The following is a 16,996-nucleotide window of genomic DNA, read 5'->3' as shown; positions in this document are numbered from 1 at the left end:
ATTTTTTTTGCGATTTTCTCCAATATCTCTCTGTTCTGATAGCCCCAAGAATAGTTCTAACTTTTATCATAATGAATCAAATCGTTAAGGTGAAAAACGAAAGAATTATATCAGTCAAAGTACGAAATTTTTGATTAAAATTTTTTTTGCGAATTCCTCAAATATCTCTGCGTTTTGATAGCCCCCAGAAGAGTTCTAACTTTTATCATAATGTATCGAATCGCTAAAGTGAAAGACGAAAGAGTTATATCAGTCAAAGTTCGAAATTTTTGAGTAAAATTGGTTTTTTTCCGAATTTCTCCAATATCCCTGTGTTCTGATAGCCCACAGAAGAGTTATAACTTTTATCATGACGTATCGAATCTTTGAAGTGAAAAAGGAGAGACTTATATCAGTAAATGTTCGAAATTTTTGATTAAAATTTTTTTTGCGAATTTCTCCAATATCTCTATGTTCTGATAGCTCCGAGAATAGTTCTAACTATTATCATAATGAATCAAATCGTTAAAGTGAAAAACGAAAGAGTTATATCAGTCAAAGTACCAAATTTTTGAGAAAAATTTTTTTTGCGAATTCCTCAAATATCTTTGTGTTTTGATAGCCCCCAGAAGAGTTCTAACTTTTATCATAATGGATCGAATCGCTAAAGTGAAAGACGAAAGAGTTATATCAGTCAAAGTTCGAAATTTTTGAGTAAAATTGGTTTTCTTCCGAATTTCTCCAATATCCCTGTGTTCTGATAGCCCACAGAAGAGTTATAACTTTTATCATGATGTGTCGAATTTTTGAAGTGAAAAAGGAAAGACTTATATCAGTCAAATTTCGAAATTTTTGAGTAAAATTTTTTTTGCGAATTTCTCCAATATCTCTCTGTTCTGATAGCCCCGAGAATAGTTCTAACTTTTATCATAATGAATCAAATCGTTAAGGTGAAAAACGAAAGAATTATATCAGTCAAAGTACGAAATTTTTGAGTAAAATTTTTTTTGCGAATTCCTCAAATATCTCTGCGTTTTGATATGGCTGCAGACCAAATACAGCAGCAAGCTCATGTCATTCAGGAATCGATAATTGCATTCCATAATTGCATTCTTTCCATCATTGCCATCCAATGGGATGGCCTACTTTTCATCCTTTCCATCATTGTCATTATTGCCATCGTTGCCATCATTGTCATCCCATTTTCATCATTGCCATTATTATTACGCCATTGCTGCCACTGCCGACATTGCCACCATTTTTATTATTGCCATCATTGCCATTTTTTTGATAACATTTCCATCATTGCATTCATTTCATTATGCGATTCTTTTTCCATATTGCCATTTCATTGCCATCATTAACATCGAGAACATTGTCATAATTGCCATCATTTCCACCATTGCCGTCATTGCCGTCAGGCTATATATATTGTCATTGTCATTATTTCCATTATTGCCATTCCATTAACATCATTGCATTCATTCCAATATTTCCATCCCATTGCCATCCCATTTCCATCATTTCCACAATTGCCATCGATTAATATCGAAGAATTTGATTAAAATCCGTTTCTTTACTGATTAACACTTTAATACCTTATATCGTATATTATTATATAATTCTTAATTAATTTTTTTTTGTAAAGTTTTGATTAATCTTTACGTGATATTTCGTAAAAACTGTTGAAAGGTTGTATTAAAATCAGATCAATAATCTTCACGTTTGTAAGTTAGAGAATAAAAATAATACTCAAGTATCCATATATTTCATTGATTTTTATTACATTATTATTATTATTATTATTATTATTATTATTATTATTATTATTTATTGTGCCATATTAATCGCGCGTATTGTCATTTGTAAATCATGCGTATGCATGTATATGCCATTGTAACATAATAAAAAAAGAGTAGGCGCTTTCTAATCTCTCTACGTCCCTGCGCAGAAATCGTCCGAAATCCTCTTTCTGAATTTTACGGCCTAAACGTAGCACGGAAAACGTGCTGGGTGCCGAGAGGGGCGAGAAGAGGAGGGTATCCATAGAAATAACATCGCCGCTTGCTCCATGTCTATCACCGCGATGCTTTCTCTCTCTAACTGAAGGCTTAAACAATTAAAGGACAATCACGTTAAAAGAGAAAGAGAGAAAGAGTGAGAGAGAGAGAGAGTTGCGTCAAGATTTAAAAAAATTAAAAAAGCTAATTTTTTCAAAAGCATAATTTGAAGACATTTAAATAATAAAGAATTATGTAAAAATAAAAAGATGGTATATTTATTCGTGGAAAGACATTTATTTCTTCTTCATCATATGATGCGATGTTAATTACAATTATTTTTTAAGTACTGCGTAAAATGAATGTTTCTTTAGTAAAGAACCAAATTCTCTCTGTTACTATTAAACATCTTTTTTAAGTAAAAATATGATTGTGCAAAATATGGGCATAAACGTATTGATATGTATTAATATCAATGTTAATGTAAATAATTCAGACTATAATAAATAAAAAATTACGCGAAAGTAGACGTAATTAATCATTTGTGCACATTCTCGACCCCTGTTCTGGATGCAACATACGCGATACGCGTCAGATTTTATTTGCAGCAAAATGGATGTTAGCACGGACAACAGCCTACATCCATTTCTCGAGTGATGGATGTGGGTTGTTGTCCGTGCTAACATCCACACTGTTTTTAACGGCGGGTTGCAAAATGGATGTGACACGTAGTTCCCATTCTGACCAGAATAGATGTGCGTCACTAGTGTATGGGAGTTTCGAAGCGTTATAGGAAAAAGGCCGCCGTGGCCGCTCTCAGGTTCCTCTCTGCTCGCATCTGTTCGCATCCTCGTCGTCCCGTACGAGTTGGTAGTGTTGGTACGAGTGTTTGATGCGAGCGAGCGTTTCGAGAGAGCCGTGGAGTGTCGAAAGTAAAGTGAAATGTCGGGCGTTCGTACCAACATCACTCCGTGTCGAATACGATGCATGGTGCGAAGTCGTGTCGCGTTCAATCGTGTTTCGCATCTTCTTCGTTTGCCTCGTATCTCGAGTTTTCGACGGGCATGACTACCGAGAGTGCCGAAAATGAAAGGTCGCGTGGTCTTGGAGGATCTTGGATCTCGAATGTTCGACAGCTGCGGCCGAGACGGAGCTGGACCGGAGCGACCAACGACGAACGGTGAGTCAGTTTCTACTCGTATTGTACTGTTTAGTCGCCCCTACAATTCGATATTTGCATCTCGTCCCGATTGCGTTCACATAAAATTATCGTCGATGCGATGCGACGAGAATCAATCAATCGCGCAAAAGCGAGTAGATTAGGAACGATTTGATTTCGTGTACGCGCGCTCGGTGCTGTATCGTTCATGCAGGGGCACCAACATTGATCACATTCGCGCGAAAAATATGATTTCGACATAACACATCAAGAATATATAATAGTTTTTTTCAATCCTAAAATTTGCTTCTTCTTAAATCTGTTTTATAATAATATTAAATTACATAATATATATTTTATAATCGTCAGACAAATATATATAACGCGATGTGATTATTTAAACTATAATGTGGGTCATTATTTTTACATAATTTATAAAAACGTTTTATTTCAATCAAGAAGATATGTACAAATCTGTAGTAATTTGTATTCCCTAGGATTGTTTGTCTTTTAATTTTTGGCGACTCAATTTACCTTCTGTTACTCTGTCATTGGCATGAACGTTATTCTGCAGATACATATAATAGTACAGTATCCAGCAGTAAGTTATACCAATGGCACAGTATATAGAAGTAAATGCTAATGGCAAGAACGGCAATTTGTCGCCGAGTAATAATTTATGTAGCACTATTTCGTAGACCGTAACTAGAGGCAGCGGTATTACATACAGCCATTCATGTAATTGTAATATATGTCTGCCGTGTTGATTAATCAGGACTAAAATCGACAAAAGCATGTATGTCAGCGATAGTAGTAACTTCAATGAAGATAAGTTATCGGGATACAGCAGTGGTAAAAGAGCAGTCTGACCAGCACTGCTTAAAATAATAAATATACGCGCGTCTTCCGCATATATCGCTGCGAGAACGCTAAAAAAAATTATTATTACAAAAGCATACTATTTTCTGAGCTCCAAATGAATACACGTTTTGTAAAGTAGTAAAACGTTGAGTTAGTACTCACCACAAAGGGATGATTGCGGTTAAAATGGCTTTCTCATGCACATGCCAACCGAACATAAATGAACTTAAAGCACATAATATAATGCACCTAACAAGGTTTTTTGAATTCATGTAAGGTTTCTTGCATAACAGACTCCACAGCGCAGGCTAAAATAATAATTGTATTAATTATTTAATCTGTATATATAAAATATAATAATAGATAAATTATTGTATTGAAATATATTGTATATATTATAATATGTGGAAGACCGAAAAGTGATATCATTTTTCTAAATAATATAAATATTGTATGTAGTTTTGTTATAATTTATTATTTATTCTATCATATATGTAATTACTATTATTTTCTATGATGATTGTTCACTTATTTATTTGAATATTTCCTTATCCACCATATTATATCAAACTATTATCTTTTCTAATCATTAGAGCACTTCTGGAGAAAAGAAACTTTGTAAAAAAGTAAGTAATGTTCGAATTTTATTCTACTTTTTTCAAATCAAAGTCGATTAGCTTCTTCGAGAAAGGAATTGAAAATTAAATAAGTTCACGACGACCATCAGAGAAAATAATGATGATTATGTTACTGAATAAATTATATTAACAAAACTACTCAATGTTTACATTATTTATAAAACAATGGCATTATTTTCTAGTTCTTCTGATATTTTACTACAATATTTATATAATTGTACTACAATATTTATATAATTAATTTAATTTAGAATATTATATTAAATTTTATATGTTATTTATATAAATATATTTATATAAATATCATATAAAGGAGGAGGGGGAGAAAACAGTCAAGTTATTATGCACTATGTGAATAAACTTACGAGCATTGCTATAAAAGTCAGAAGAAACGTAACGATAGGAGTTGGAGTAGGTAGTATAAGGAAGTTTTGTTCTTGCACCAGACCACCCGTCATTACCGCAGATTTAATTTCTTTCAACCATCCCAGACGTTTCAATATCACAGACAGCACTTTTTCTGCGCCGATATACAGAGCCCAACCATTCGCAGCCCAGTACGAATGTACCAAACCTCTTTTAAATGGAAATAAACGGGACATTACCTAAAAAAAAAAAAAAAAATGATTTAAATTAAATAAGAAAAATGTAAAAATAAACTATAATAGCTATGTGAATATTACCTGTGGTAATTGAGTTCTGAATGGACCAAAGGATACTGCTAGAATAGTCAGAACTATAAGGCCAAGACTAAACAACCTCTTAAAGAACTTTCCACTGTTCAGACAATATGATTTTAATAGCCAGATGGTGTATGCTGGTGCCACGTATACATACAGATGTTTTAAATTGAGTAAAATGGCAAACCACATAGCACCTTGCAATACTGACATCTGGAAACAAGCTGTTTTTTACTATAAGTAAATTCCAAAGTATATTGCAGGTTTTACCTGTTTGTCAATCTTTGAGACTTTTGCCATTGACATCAATAAAACGCCAAGTAAAAAACCGTTGTACTGGAAATGTATATGGTCGACTAACAGTAGTCCTACATTGCACAATGATAGAAATATAAAAACTATATGGCTGTTCAAAGATTTGCAAAATGTTCTACCTGTTCTGTAAAAATATTTAAATTTTGGTTTTGCATTACATAAAAATTCTTTACAAGTATATGTACAGAAAGAATTTAAGGAATTATCTTTTTTTTAAAGAGAGATCCTTTTTTATAAGATTTAATCACGTTATCATGATATTGATACACTTACTCTCTTACTCCATATGCAAATATCAGATCTGCAAATATAACTGTGCCTCTTTGGAAATATATAGTAGCTGACGAGGCATAATTCAAATTCTCTACTTTGAGCATCTCTGGATCGAAAAGTACAGCCACTTGGCTGAGACAGTACTCAAACCACGCAAACAGTGGTGGATAGTCTAGAGTCCAGGGAGATTGTGCGTTCATATACCATTCTGCAACAGGTAGACTGTGGGTGATAGCCAGCCAATTGCGATGTACCTCAAAATCAGTGGAGCGGCTGCAAATATGTTTATTTTTTTATTGTTACCCTAATTTACGTAACAAAATAAAATTATTAACATATTAATGAGAGTTTAGATTGTTTTTTAATAAAATCATATTTTTCTGATGTATCAACTCTCTTGTAATTGCTTATTATTTAAGTATAACCTTTTCATGAAATTGTAAACAATTTCTATTGTCAAAATTGAATTTTATCATTATAAAACTTCATAGATATAAAATAAATATAAAATACTTAAAACAGATATAAATTCGATGTAAGTAAACAATTTTAGTACAAAAAAAAACCGGCAAAAAGACTGTTCAGAAAGCTCGCTTACTAAGTAGGAATTAGAAGAATCTTAATGCAGGTGACTAAAAGGAAGATCTTCAATAACGTATTGTCCACCTTCCAAAGAACAGAGGAAAAAGATGAAGAAGAAGTGATCTTTCCATCCTGGTTTACTTGAGTTTCTGTCAGAATATCTTGCCGGGCAGTTGGCATGTTTACTTCTCGTTAGTTGGCAAGTTGCACCTTGTTGTTTATATCAATTGTGTCGCGACAAGTCTCGATGCATTCCGCAAGTGTAATAGCGGCTCAGGGAATAAACGTTTAGTGAAAATATCGTCAATGCCACGTCCACAAGCGAACACGTGTGACGAGGTTAGGACGTCTGTCGCGCGTGACGTTTATAGGTTAGGTTTGCCAGAGGAGCTAGAGTCCACGCAAGTCCAAGTCTTGGACGGAGCTGCCGAACTATGGTTGTTCCCGGATTGTCGCCGGTTCTACGAAGGGCTGTGCATTTTGCTCAGAGCTTCAGTCGGTGTCGCGTGACACGTGACATTTGGAGGTCCGATCAGTGCCGAGCATTCAATAGAAAACCTGAGGTATTTGACAGCGACATCGTCAAGAAGCCGCGACCAAAAACGGAGCCAGTGCCGAAGATCACGCTCGTGTCACTAGACAACTCGGTCTCCGTGACTGTGCTAGAGGAAGCTCAGCGTCTAGCGAAACGCCGCAACCTCACCCTCGTTAAGGTCAACGATCTCGAGAACAAAACGCAACGACCGCTCTACAAGCTGGTAAACAGCACTGATGACATCCTCGAGGACACCGAGGAGAAGGAGGATACCAAGAGTGCCGAAAAGTCGAGTAAGGGTACTAAACTGCTCTACGTATCTGCTAAAATCACCGAACATGACCTACAGACGAAGACAAAGAACGTGGTGAGACTGTTGAAAAAGGGGCACAAAGTCAAAATCGTCATCACTCTGGACGGCTCTGATGGGGTGAGCCTATGCGATTCTTTCTAGGGTTACCAAATTGCTTCATCCTGTCCTACTTTAGAAGGACATATTAAATAAAATTGATCAGATCATGTAAGATTCAACTTTGCAGAAACTCTGTTGACACAATTTGTAACTGCTATATAATTTGGGAATGATACTTTATATAAAAAATATTTGGTAATATATATTTATATCATAATTACTTGTATCTATTGCTTTCTTCTGTATAATATAAATTTGCAAATTCTACATATTATTTACATAACAAGTCTGTGATATTTCAATATATCAAATTTAAATGTTGATGCATAGACTGTAATATAAACATTATACAAAAAAGGTAGTTAATTATAATAAGATGATATAAATGTATCATTGTTACTTTTGAAAAAGGACGAAAATATAATTAAACATTGCTGCAACTTTCATTATATATAAATTGTGATATTGAATCTTATAGTTATTATATAATAAACATATAATTGTGTCGACTGGAAAACTGAAATTTTATGAAGAAATTTAAGAGAGTTGGAGTCAGAAAGATAAGATTTTAGTAAAAAATTTAAACAACAATTCTCATTAATATGTTATAATTATTGAGTCAGTTTTTATATAAAGTTATGGTAAGAATAAAATAACAAGTGTATATTTTATAGAAAGGACAGATGAAAAAGAAATAAAGGAAAAATGTTTTTTAATACGTTTTAATAATGTAATTTACATAATTAAAATTTTAATTTTTTTTTATCTTATATTCTTTGTTAACATTTTTTTATAAAAATTGTTCTTTCGTTAATGTGATATTTAGTAACTTTATTCTTTTTTTTTGCTTTGTATACAATTGACTGATTAAAGATGAAATAACTGTCAGATAGAAAAATACATGGAATATTACATTAATTAATATATAAATCGTACATAACTTATGTAAAAAAACAAGTTTTTTTAAGATGTTTTAAGGATGTTTAAAATGCGGTTAAATAGAATAGAATAGATTTAAATATAAAAGACAATACTTAATTACATGTATGTTTTTTTAACATATATAGGATAAGATGCAAACAGTCATAGAAGATGCAGTAAAAAATGACGGCAGTGTCCAACGAATGCCGTCGAAGAAGAGTGTTATTTTATTCTTAATAAGTCCCTTACATAAAAACGAAAAGAATTCTGTAGATAATAAAAACGAGATTGGTAGCACTAGTAGTTAGTAAGGGATAATACGTGCATGTAAGATTCGGTGAATGTGATAAATATGGACATTATGGACAGATAATAATTTGTTGGCGAGTGAAAAAAAAATAAATCCTTCAAATTATTAAAATAATAAAATAACGTGTGTGCATATTTATATATGTATATAATGTCTGTATATACGTAATGTGTATAAAATATGTTTATCTTAGTGGTTATATTATATTTATTTTGAATATATTATAACGATTTTACAAAAGAATAACAGGTAAATAGCCCTTTTTGTACCATACCTACAATTCCATTATTGTCAATGAAGAGAATTCCATGTTAATAAAACTTCTCATTACGCGTCAAACAAATGGCTTACTGTCTACTGAACTATTGATATGTCTACATGTCGCATTTTACGATAGTATTTTAAAATATCGTGGTTCTCAGTTTTTAACTGAAGCTGTTATACAAACTTTGGTCTTACAATGAGATCTGTAATGCTTGATAAATGCTACAAATATATGACGATACGCGTATACGTATAAATAAGTGGTCTTCTTCGCGTTTTACTATACCCGCGCTAGAAAGGAGCAACTTACTTAACATTAATATTATTATGTCGCGATATACTCTGATTTTACCCTTTTGCTATCATTAGACAGATATCAAATGATTTGTCTTCACCTTCCGTGATAAACTATACGACTATTTGACGTTATTGTATTACAGGTGACAATTCCAAAAACTCTAACGTTCTCTCTTTTCTAAGCACAATTGACGCATTGGAATGCAAATCCATTTTGCCTTAACTTAATATCATGTTGAGAAAATGTCACGTATTATAGATTTAAGATAAATAAAGTCATATGAAATTTCCTACTTTCTAAGTAATTCAGCATCAGCACGACATACGTTGCAAAATGATACGATTTTCCTGTGCGTAATAAATTACACTGGAGGACAGAAAATTAGATATGAATATAAGAAAAAAACAATTCCCAAAATCTTTTCCTTCGCTAGCTGTTTTAGAAGAACATACTATTTAGATAAACTTCTATTCTCTACAGAAGATAATCAGCGTTATGCAATGCGTCTTAAGTATTATGATTAAGTATTACGATAAGTTGGTTCAAATTGTGTATATATCACAAGATAGAGAATAATAGATTTTTTTTTATTTTATAATCCCATTCAAATAATTTCTTTTCTGTTACTTTAAAAAGATATTTATTCTTATTGATTTTAATAATCAAAATCCAAAAATTTAAAATCGCGATTTCTGAAAAAATGAATTTTGATGTACGATTTATGAACTCAAACGAGATAATTACGTTGTAAAATATATTTGTTATTTCAAATTCTAAAATATTTTTGTTATCAAATGAATTACTTCGTTTCATCTTCCTGATTTTTATCACGTTAATTCTATTTTCACTATTAAAACGGCAAGCATCCGTTCACGTTAAAAGCGTGAACGTTTGATAAAATTGCTGTCATCCAATGTTATTCTTATTTCTCGATAGCTTTGCTACCTCTACTCCTTCTAAACGTGCTTCAAAGATTTCAATCGCCTGACGTATCTAAGAGGAAGAGTCGCTTAATCAGTCTAGTTATATAAATTCCAACGTTCGAAACAGAACGCATCGCCATGCAAATCGTTTATCGATTAAATGACGACAGAATTGAAAACGCTGTGCCCGTTTATTGCGGACAGTCCACCCTGTGGCATTCCTTGAATTCCACTAAGGTCGGACAAAGTTTGGCCCAAACTCCTCTCGGCTTCACCATTATACTTCTGACCCTGCTTCGCAACCTCTCGCCGCAAGTTGCACTGCACTTCGACCATGCTGACCACGGTGTCACTTCGCAATCCACTGAAACTTTGTGAGCGAGACGATTAGATAAACAGAACTATGATGATCCTTGTTCAAATATTTTATCAAGTAAACAACAGACTCGTTTCAGATTCCGATAGACAAATCACGTATCCAATCAACTTGTTTTATCTACCGTATTAACTCATTCAACTGATCTCTTTCTCGTTTATGAATATGTTTATCGAAATGCTAATTCTATTCGTTTGAGCAATCTTTCTCAATGTGAAAATGTGTAATATCATTATTCTCGACTTTAGATATTAAATGTAACACGTGTAAATTTAATGTTTCTTTCAAGAAAAACTGGAAAGTTTGAGGAAATAAAGTCTGAATATACAGAGAATTTCGTGAATTTTAATTATTCGTTTGAAACGCGATATTTCGAAACAATATGAAACTTACTCTCGTGCTCGTTTCCGGTATTTTTATCTCGATGAAACCGCCGACCTGTTCCATCACCCTGTAGAGCTGCAAAATTTCTCTATTATATTATTCTTTAATCGTAGAAAGAGAAGCAACATTTTCAAATTTAATTCATTTCCGTGTAATAAAAAACATAAAAAAATTATAATTAGTAAAGCGAATATATTAAGCTTTAATAACTGTCAATTTATTTTGTAATAATAACTGAGGGAAAGTAATACTTACAACACGGCGGAAGCTTGCGGCATTTCTTTCTTCGGAGAAACTTTCTTGGACAGCTTTTACCTCCATTCTTAGCTGGAAGCTGCTCACGAGAGAATTAAATTTTAAATATATCTATCAAAAGCATTCTTTTAAAATTCAGTAATATATTTATATACGCGCTCCGATTGGAGGATTTACGTCAATATGACTATGTCAATACTGCTGTACTATTTAGTTTTTGTTCCGCGTCGTAAGCAATGAGAAATTTCAAATAAGTACGCGAATAAAATTCCAACAATACCATAATTTGCCTGGTGCTCGTAGTGTACCCACGACAGCTCTCACAACGGGACCATTTACTCCATTCGGAGACCTGACAGTCCACTTTGCCATTTTCACTCGATTCCATTATCTGACTGCTCGCTTGAATGCCATTAAAATTCTCCCTGTCTGTAAAGACGCACAAAATGATTTTCAGCGAAGCAGAAATTTCCGTGCGCATTGTATTTCTCGGTTAATGGTTTTTAAATTCATACTTTTCGTAAGAACGGAATGTACGTGTGTATCTTTATGTATACGTGTACGGGTGGATCTCTGTTATAAATACTGATTTGCTATTGATCGGAAATGTTGAGTAATTTTTGCATTAGGCAATTAATTATCACCATGTTGCGCTCTCTTCGCTTTCGCGCTGCGTTGCTGCTGAACGGGAATATGATAGCTGAGAACGCTGCTAAGGGACACCTTGAAGTTTTTCGTGCTTGCCGACAGATTTGCCCTCAATTCTCCTGAATTCGTTAGTAAGCGTGTGCAAGATGTAACACAAACGATTGTTCATGAAAAGGGCGTTTACTCACAATGAGGAAGTTTTAAAGATTAAAGAGTTCAGACGCCAAAAAAGTGTATAATTCTTGAAAGTCTTAAATGAATTTGAATATAATCAATGTTCTACTATTATACTTTTCTAACATGTTAAAATGCATTAGTATATTTTTAGTATATTCTCTAATACATTAGTAATAATTAGATTAATAAAACTTAAAAAAAAAAAGCTTAAAGAATTAATATACCACAGTATAAAATATGCAGAACATATAATCGACATCATACAGGATGATTATTAATGAATGTTCCCACTTTTTACTATACGAGCATGATTTACCAATGGATACGTATTTCTAACATATTATTATATTAGAAATTACAAATGCGTGCTTTTATGGTAAAAAATGGGGACGTTCATTAATAATCACCCTGTATAGTTACACGGTAAATCTGACAGTTATTATCACAGGAACAGGAATTGGAAAATTTTATTAGCGCAACTGTGTGTAACGATCCCATAATTAATAATAAAACGATGTGCCATTATAAAGTGATGAATACGGCGTGCAGTAATCGACAGTAAACTTACTTTGAAGAATACCGCAGACTTTGTAACAATCCTGCTCGTTCGGGAACTTGTTTCGATTACCGCCGCATCCGGTGTAGTGAAAGTAACGACATTTGCCAGTCTGTTTGTCGAAATAGGTTCGTAATTGGTCGTCCTTACAATTTCCTTTCTGCAGGGGTTCGCTACAAATCTCTAATTACACATTTCTAATTTGGTGATGTTTCGCTGTTACAATTAGAGACAATATAATGACAGGAGACGCGCAGCTGTGACAACATTTAAAGATGAAGCGCGTGACTTTAATAAGTAACAGGTTGTCAGTTGTTAGAAATCTTGCTAGTAAAAATATAACAAAAGTACATCTATGGATTTTTTTTGCACATTATTTAAAATGAAAATCAAGTATTGTTAGAATTTTCCGGAGCGTCGCGCGATTTTGTGCCTTTGAGCTATCGAGTAAATCGAAAGTCAAAAATTGAAAGTCACACATTCTGCGTACCTTCTATTTCTTGCCTCGTAAAATTGCAACTCTTAATTTCGGCTATGCATGGCACCGACTCGTGTTTGCACTTCTCGTCTTCCTTATCCAAGTCGTCCTTGTACATTAATTGTCTAGATCTCATTTTGATGCCAGATCCGCAGCTGGCACTGCACGGCGTCCACAGGGACCAGCCTGTGTAGCGATCATTAGGACACGTCTAGGCAGTCCAAAACGAAAAATCAATCAATATAAGAAAAGAGCAATTTATCGAGAGAATTGTAGAAGCGAAACTCTCTTCTTCTTTATACTTGCTAAGCAGACATTTATAATTAACTCGAAAAATTTTTCAAACGAGTTCTTTTGAATTTCATAAATTTTTTATTTCGAGAATCATTTAGCCTAAAAGTGCCTAAAGTAATGTGCACTATGAGAATACGACAAGAGAACTTTACATTTTCAAATAAGTATCAAAAAAAAAAAGATTTTAGAAAAGTTTTTAATGAGTTTTGCTTCTTTCTTTGCTGCATGCGTTGAACGTGAATCTTTATTAATCGTGAAGTTTTATTTATTAGATCTTTTGGTGGCACTTGATCGTTGCATTCTTTACATGATGATTTTGCATGTGAAATATTATAAGCATAAATGTACGATTGATAATGACTGTTAGTAACAATTATTAAACTAAAATTCAGTATTTATTCATTTCGGTTAACAATATAGTTACAAGACTGCAATATTGAAAGAGTCTTTACCATATAAAACTTCAACTTTTCATAGGTTTTTTTTTTCTCTCTTAGTTTCAAGTCTTAAAGATGTATTTCTGAAATAATATATTTATAAAATTGAAATTATAAGCATTTGAAAATTCTATGCGTGATTTGATGTGATAAAGAAGAAAAAATTCTAAAATATTTTTCAAATCAATATCTAACGTAACAGAAATAAAAAGTTTTACTTATAAAGATTCCGTTTTTGTTTTAATTTGAAAAATTATTTTTTCATTGCTCTGAATGAGCAAATTGTCTTAACAAGTACTAGATTTTACAATTGATCAAATTTAGATATGTTTTCTCTCTTCTGAGTGGTAAGAATAAACTGCTTGAAAATGAAAACAAGCAGCTTTGATCGTAAAGCATCTTTAGTCGTTATACAGCAAGAGAATTTAAAAGCACTCGGAAATGAGTCTGAAGTAATATTTCAAGAAAAAAGAGATATTAATTCGCCGGAACTTGGATCCTTCAATGCGCTTTTGATGTTCGGCGCGCTTTACATATACCGTACCGCTTCTTGCGTGCTCTAATGGCATTCTATAAAAAAGAATATGATTAAATTTTTCATACGCCGAGTACTAGATTTCCCTTGCTGATATCGTGTGACTTACGTGAGGGGTGCCGGTGTCATGGATCTACGAGAAATGGTACGGATATCGATTACTCGTGCGAAGCTATCGCCGCTGGCTGCCTGGTGATTTAATACTTAGCAAAGCTGCTGCTGGATTCGTTGTAATAAATATCGAACGGATCGTTTATTTCTTCTGTGTTTCACAGAGATATAAAATCAGGGTTGGCAGGAAAAGTCCAGTAAGTGGAAAAAACCATGGTAAATTCCGGATTTTACCGTCCCGGATTTTATCCCATAAACTGGCAAATTGGAATAAACTGGCAAGAACTAAAAAAGTGACTATTAAATAAAATATATTTATATACAAAAGAAATATTTTTGCTGTAATCTTATAATGAATCTTATATATATAATCTTGTATATATTAATGAATTTTATATAAACCAATAAAATCTTTCTAAATTAATATATGTAATTAAATGCAAAATAGTATTATATGTAATAGTAAGTAATAATATTAATTAATAGTAATAATAATAATAGTAGAAATAATTAAATAGTAAAATTTTATGTTTACCAATGTTTACCAATTATTAACGTCTTTGCGTTCGCCATTTAACATTTTATAACAAAAAACTAATTTATTTGTTACGTTGATTCTTAATCTATTATGAATTTTGTTTTGGATGAAACTTAGATTGGAGAATACTCTCTCTGTTGACGCTGAACTCGCTGGACAATTATGTAAATGCATGACAAAATTAACAAAATCTTCGGACAAATTATATTTAAAATAAAAAAAATTATATTAAATTATATTAAAATTATATTTAATTATATTTAATTATATTAAATTATTATTATTTTTGCCAATTTTTTCCGGAAAATACCGAGTTTTTGCCACTGGCATGGACTTTATCAAAAAAATGTGGAATTTTGCCAATCCTGTACAAAATCCGCTTGATATTTATTCGATAAGGTACGTGAATAGTTAGTTGTATCCGAACGAACTTTTCGACGTATTTGATTTCTTGAAAGATCCAATTGACTGATTCTATGATTTAGAATCTGGATGAAAATCCGGAAATCGACAAATAAATATCAAAGCACAAATTATATGCGGCAGAAATTAGATGCAATTCCACACAAAAAATAAATAAATAAACAGAGAAACTCACGTGAGAATTATTTTAATAAGCGTTTAATATCACAAATTAAAAGATCTTTATGCGCTAATCCTCGAAGATAGATAAGCAGGAAAATTTTTTTTGATTAATTTTTAATTGAAATTTCAACAAATATTTATGTACCGATTAAGCTATTAAGCAGTGATATTCTTATTGAGAATAACAAATTTCAATAAATTATAACGTTTGACAAAGCTTTTGCTGAAGAAAAAGCAATATCAGATTTATTACAAATTTTGAATATGATTTATTTATTTTTTGTTACGTAATGTTTAGCAATTACGGCAAGCTTTAGGGAATAAATTTAGCAATCGTAATTTAATAAATAAAATTACGCGAATCAGTTTTGGAATCTTGTCGGAAATCTCGTTCTTCTCTGATCTTTTAGTCTCAAAATCTCTGAACCTTCTCATACCTGCAGCAATTCCTTTCCAATCCCGTTCGCCCATTCAATATAATCCTTGTCTTCATCCTCGTTCTTGTTCTCGTCCTCGTTCTCATTCTCGTCCTTGTCATCGTCCTTGTCATAGTCATCGTTGTTCAATTGTCGATTAAATCGCCTTACCTCTTCCTCGTCTTCGCCCTCGCAGGGTGGCTGGTTCTTGCAGGGCAACGTCTGCTGGAGCTCTAGCCCGTTCGGCACGGATCTACACTGCTTTCGATACTTCTTTTGCTGAAAGTTCCTGGAGCGAGTCATGCTGCCCTCACCGCAGTTCTTCGAACACGGACTCCACGAGCTCCACTGAGTTAATTTACACATTTCGCTGTCCAATAGTGCGCTGTGACGTCCATTATTAACGCTGGCAAATTGTAAGTGCAATTATTTCGCGGCGATTTGAATCATCGTGGAAATTATAGGGAGGAACAATTTAAATAGATTTTTTTTAATTATACGGTTTATCGCACAAAAGAATATGGATGATTAATCGCATATTTTTATCTTAAAATCAAGAATTTTTATATGGTTTAACAGATTGTTAAATATATCCTCATTAATCCAATTTCATTGTTTTCAGTTATTATCTGACAGCGTTCTCATATTTTCTACTAAATTTTCAGTGCATAATGACCGTCTTTTTAAAAATGTAGCTGCTTCCAGCACAAAGTTTTTCATATAGGAATCTACATATTCAAAACCAAGGTTTATGAGTGAATACTACACTGTTGCATCTCATATAATATTAATTTCAGCTTATGCTCTCTTTTCAATATGCTTTATGAGCAGTAAGAATTTAAACTGTGTGTTAGAACTGCATGTTAGATAATCATAGTACGTTTAGTAGAATATATTTAATAATAATAACTTTGTCTTTTATTAATCTCTTTATCTTATTATTAATCTATTGAACCATATACAAATTTTAATTTTAAATCAATAATCTACGATAAATCCATCACACATTTTTACGGCAGTACGTTATATAATTTAAAATACTTCCTGTCAAAAATA

The 16,996-nt window shown here is 32.6% G+C and overlaps 4 protein-coding genes across 6 annotated transcripts in view; 2 read left to right on the top strand and 2 right to left on the bottom strand.

Moving 5' to 3' along the window:
• Positions 1-2,784: 2,784 nt before the first annotated feature.
• LOC105196199 (synaptonemal complex protein 1) overlaps positions 2,785-16,996 on the top strand; it is a 43,470-nt gene continuing 29,258 nt past the window's right edge. Inside the window, exon 1 of the mRNA XM_011161995.3 lies at positions 2,785-3,159. Coding sequence (XP_011160297.1) covers positions 3,066-3,159 — 94 coding nt within the window. The 5' untranslated portion in view covers positions 2,785-3,065. The remainder of the gene's footprint in view (positions 3,160-16,996) is intronic.
• On the bottom strand, positions 3,615-6,857 carry LOC105196202 (probable dolichyl pyrophosphate Glc1Man9GlcNAc2 alpha-1,3-glucosyltransferase). Its single transcript, XM_039457370.1, has 7 exons — positions 6,504-6,857; positions 5,906-6,178; positions 5,588-5,756; positions 5,321-5,530; positions 5,003-5,242; positions 4,162-4,307; positions 3,615-4,067 (listed from the first exon to the last, which is right to left on the bottom strand). Exons 1-7 carry the CDS (start codon positions 6,665-6,667, stop codon positions 3,632-3,634), a joined length of 1,638 nt encoding a protein of 545 aa, XP_039313304.1. The 5' UTR covers positions 6,668-6,857; the 3' UTR covers positions 3,615-3,631.
• LOC105196201 (translation initiation factor IF-3) lies at positions 6,868-9,000 on the top strand. Its single transcript, XM_011162001.3, has 2 exons — positions 6,868-7,452; positions 8,502-9,000. Exons 1-2 carry the CDS (start codon positions 6,922-6,924, stop codon positions 8,661-8,663), a joined length of 693 nt encoding a protein of 230 aa, XP_011160303.1. The 5' UTR covers positions 6,868-6,921; the 3' UTR covers positions 8,664-9,000.
• LOC105196200 (spondin-1) overlaps positions 9,284-16,996 on the bottom strand; it is a 28,311-nt gene continuing 20,598 nt past the window's right edge. The window contains exons 10-17 of one of the 3 annotated variants that reach the window (XM_011161997.3): positions 15,962-16,346; positions 13,037-13,235; positions 12,559-12,729; positions 11,810-11,932; positions 11,446-11,594; positions 11,166-11,244; positions 10,920-10,985; positions 9,284-10,520 (exon numbers count right to left, since the gene is read on the bottom strand). In XM_011161997.3, the coding sequence (XP_011160299.1) occupies positions 10,342-10,520; positions 10,920-10,985; positions 11,166-11,244; positions 11,446-11,594; positions 11,810-11,932; positions 12,559-12,729; positions 13,037-13,235; positions 15,962-16,346 (1,351 nt within the window). In that variant the 3' untranslated portion in view covers positions 9,284-10,341. The remainder of the gene's footprint in view (positions 10,521-10,919; positions 10,986-11,165; positions 11,245-11,445; positions 11,595-11,809; positions 11,933-12,558; positions 12,730-13,036; positions 13,236-15,961; positions 16,347-16,996) is intronic. The other 2 variants (XM_011161999.3, XM_011161998.3) reach the window with 2 other exon arrangements.

The sequence above is a fragment of the Solenopsis invicta genome, chromosome 14 (genome assembly GCF_016802725.1).
Source record: "Solenopsis invicta isolate M01_SB chromosome 14, UNIL_Sinv_3.0, whole genome shotgun sequence".
In the NCBI taxonomy this organism is placed as follows: Eukaryota; Metazoa; Arthropoda; class Insecta; order Hymenoptera; family Formicidae; genus Solenopsis; species Solenopsis invicta.
This window is presented reverse-complemented; position numbering and strand designations above follow the sequence as displayed.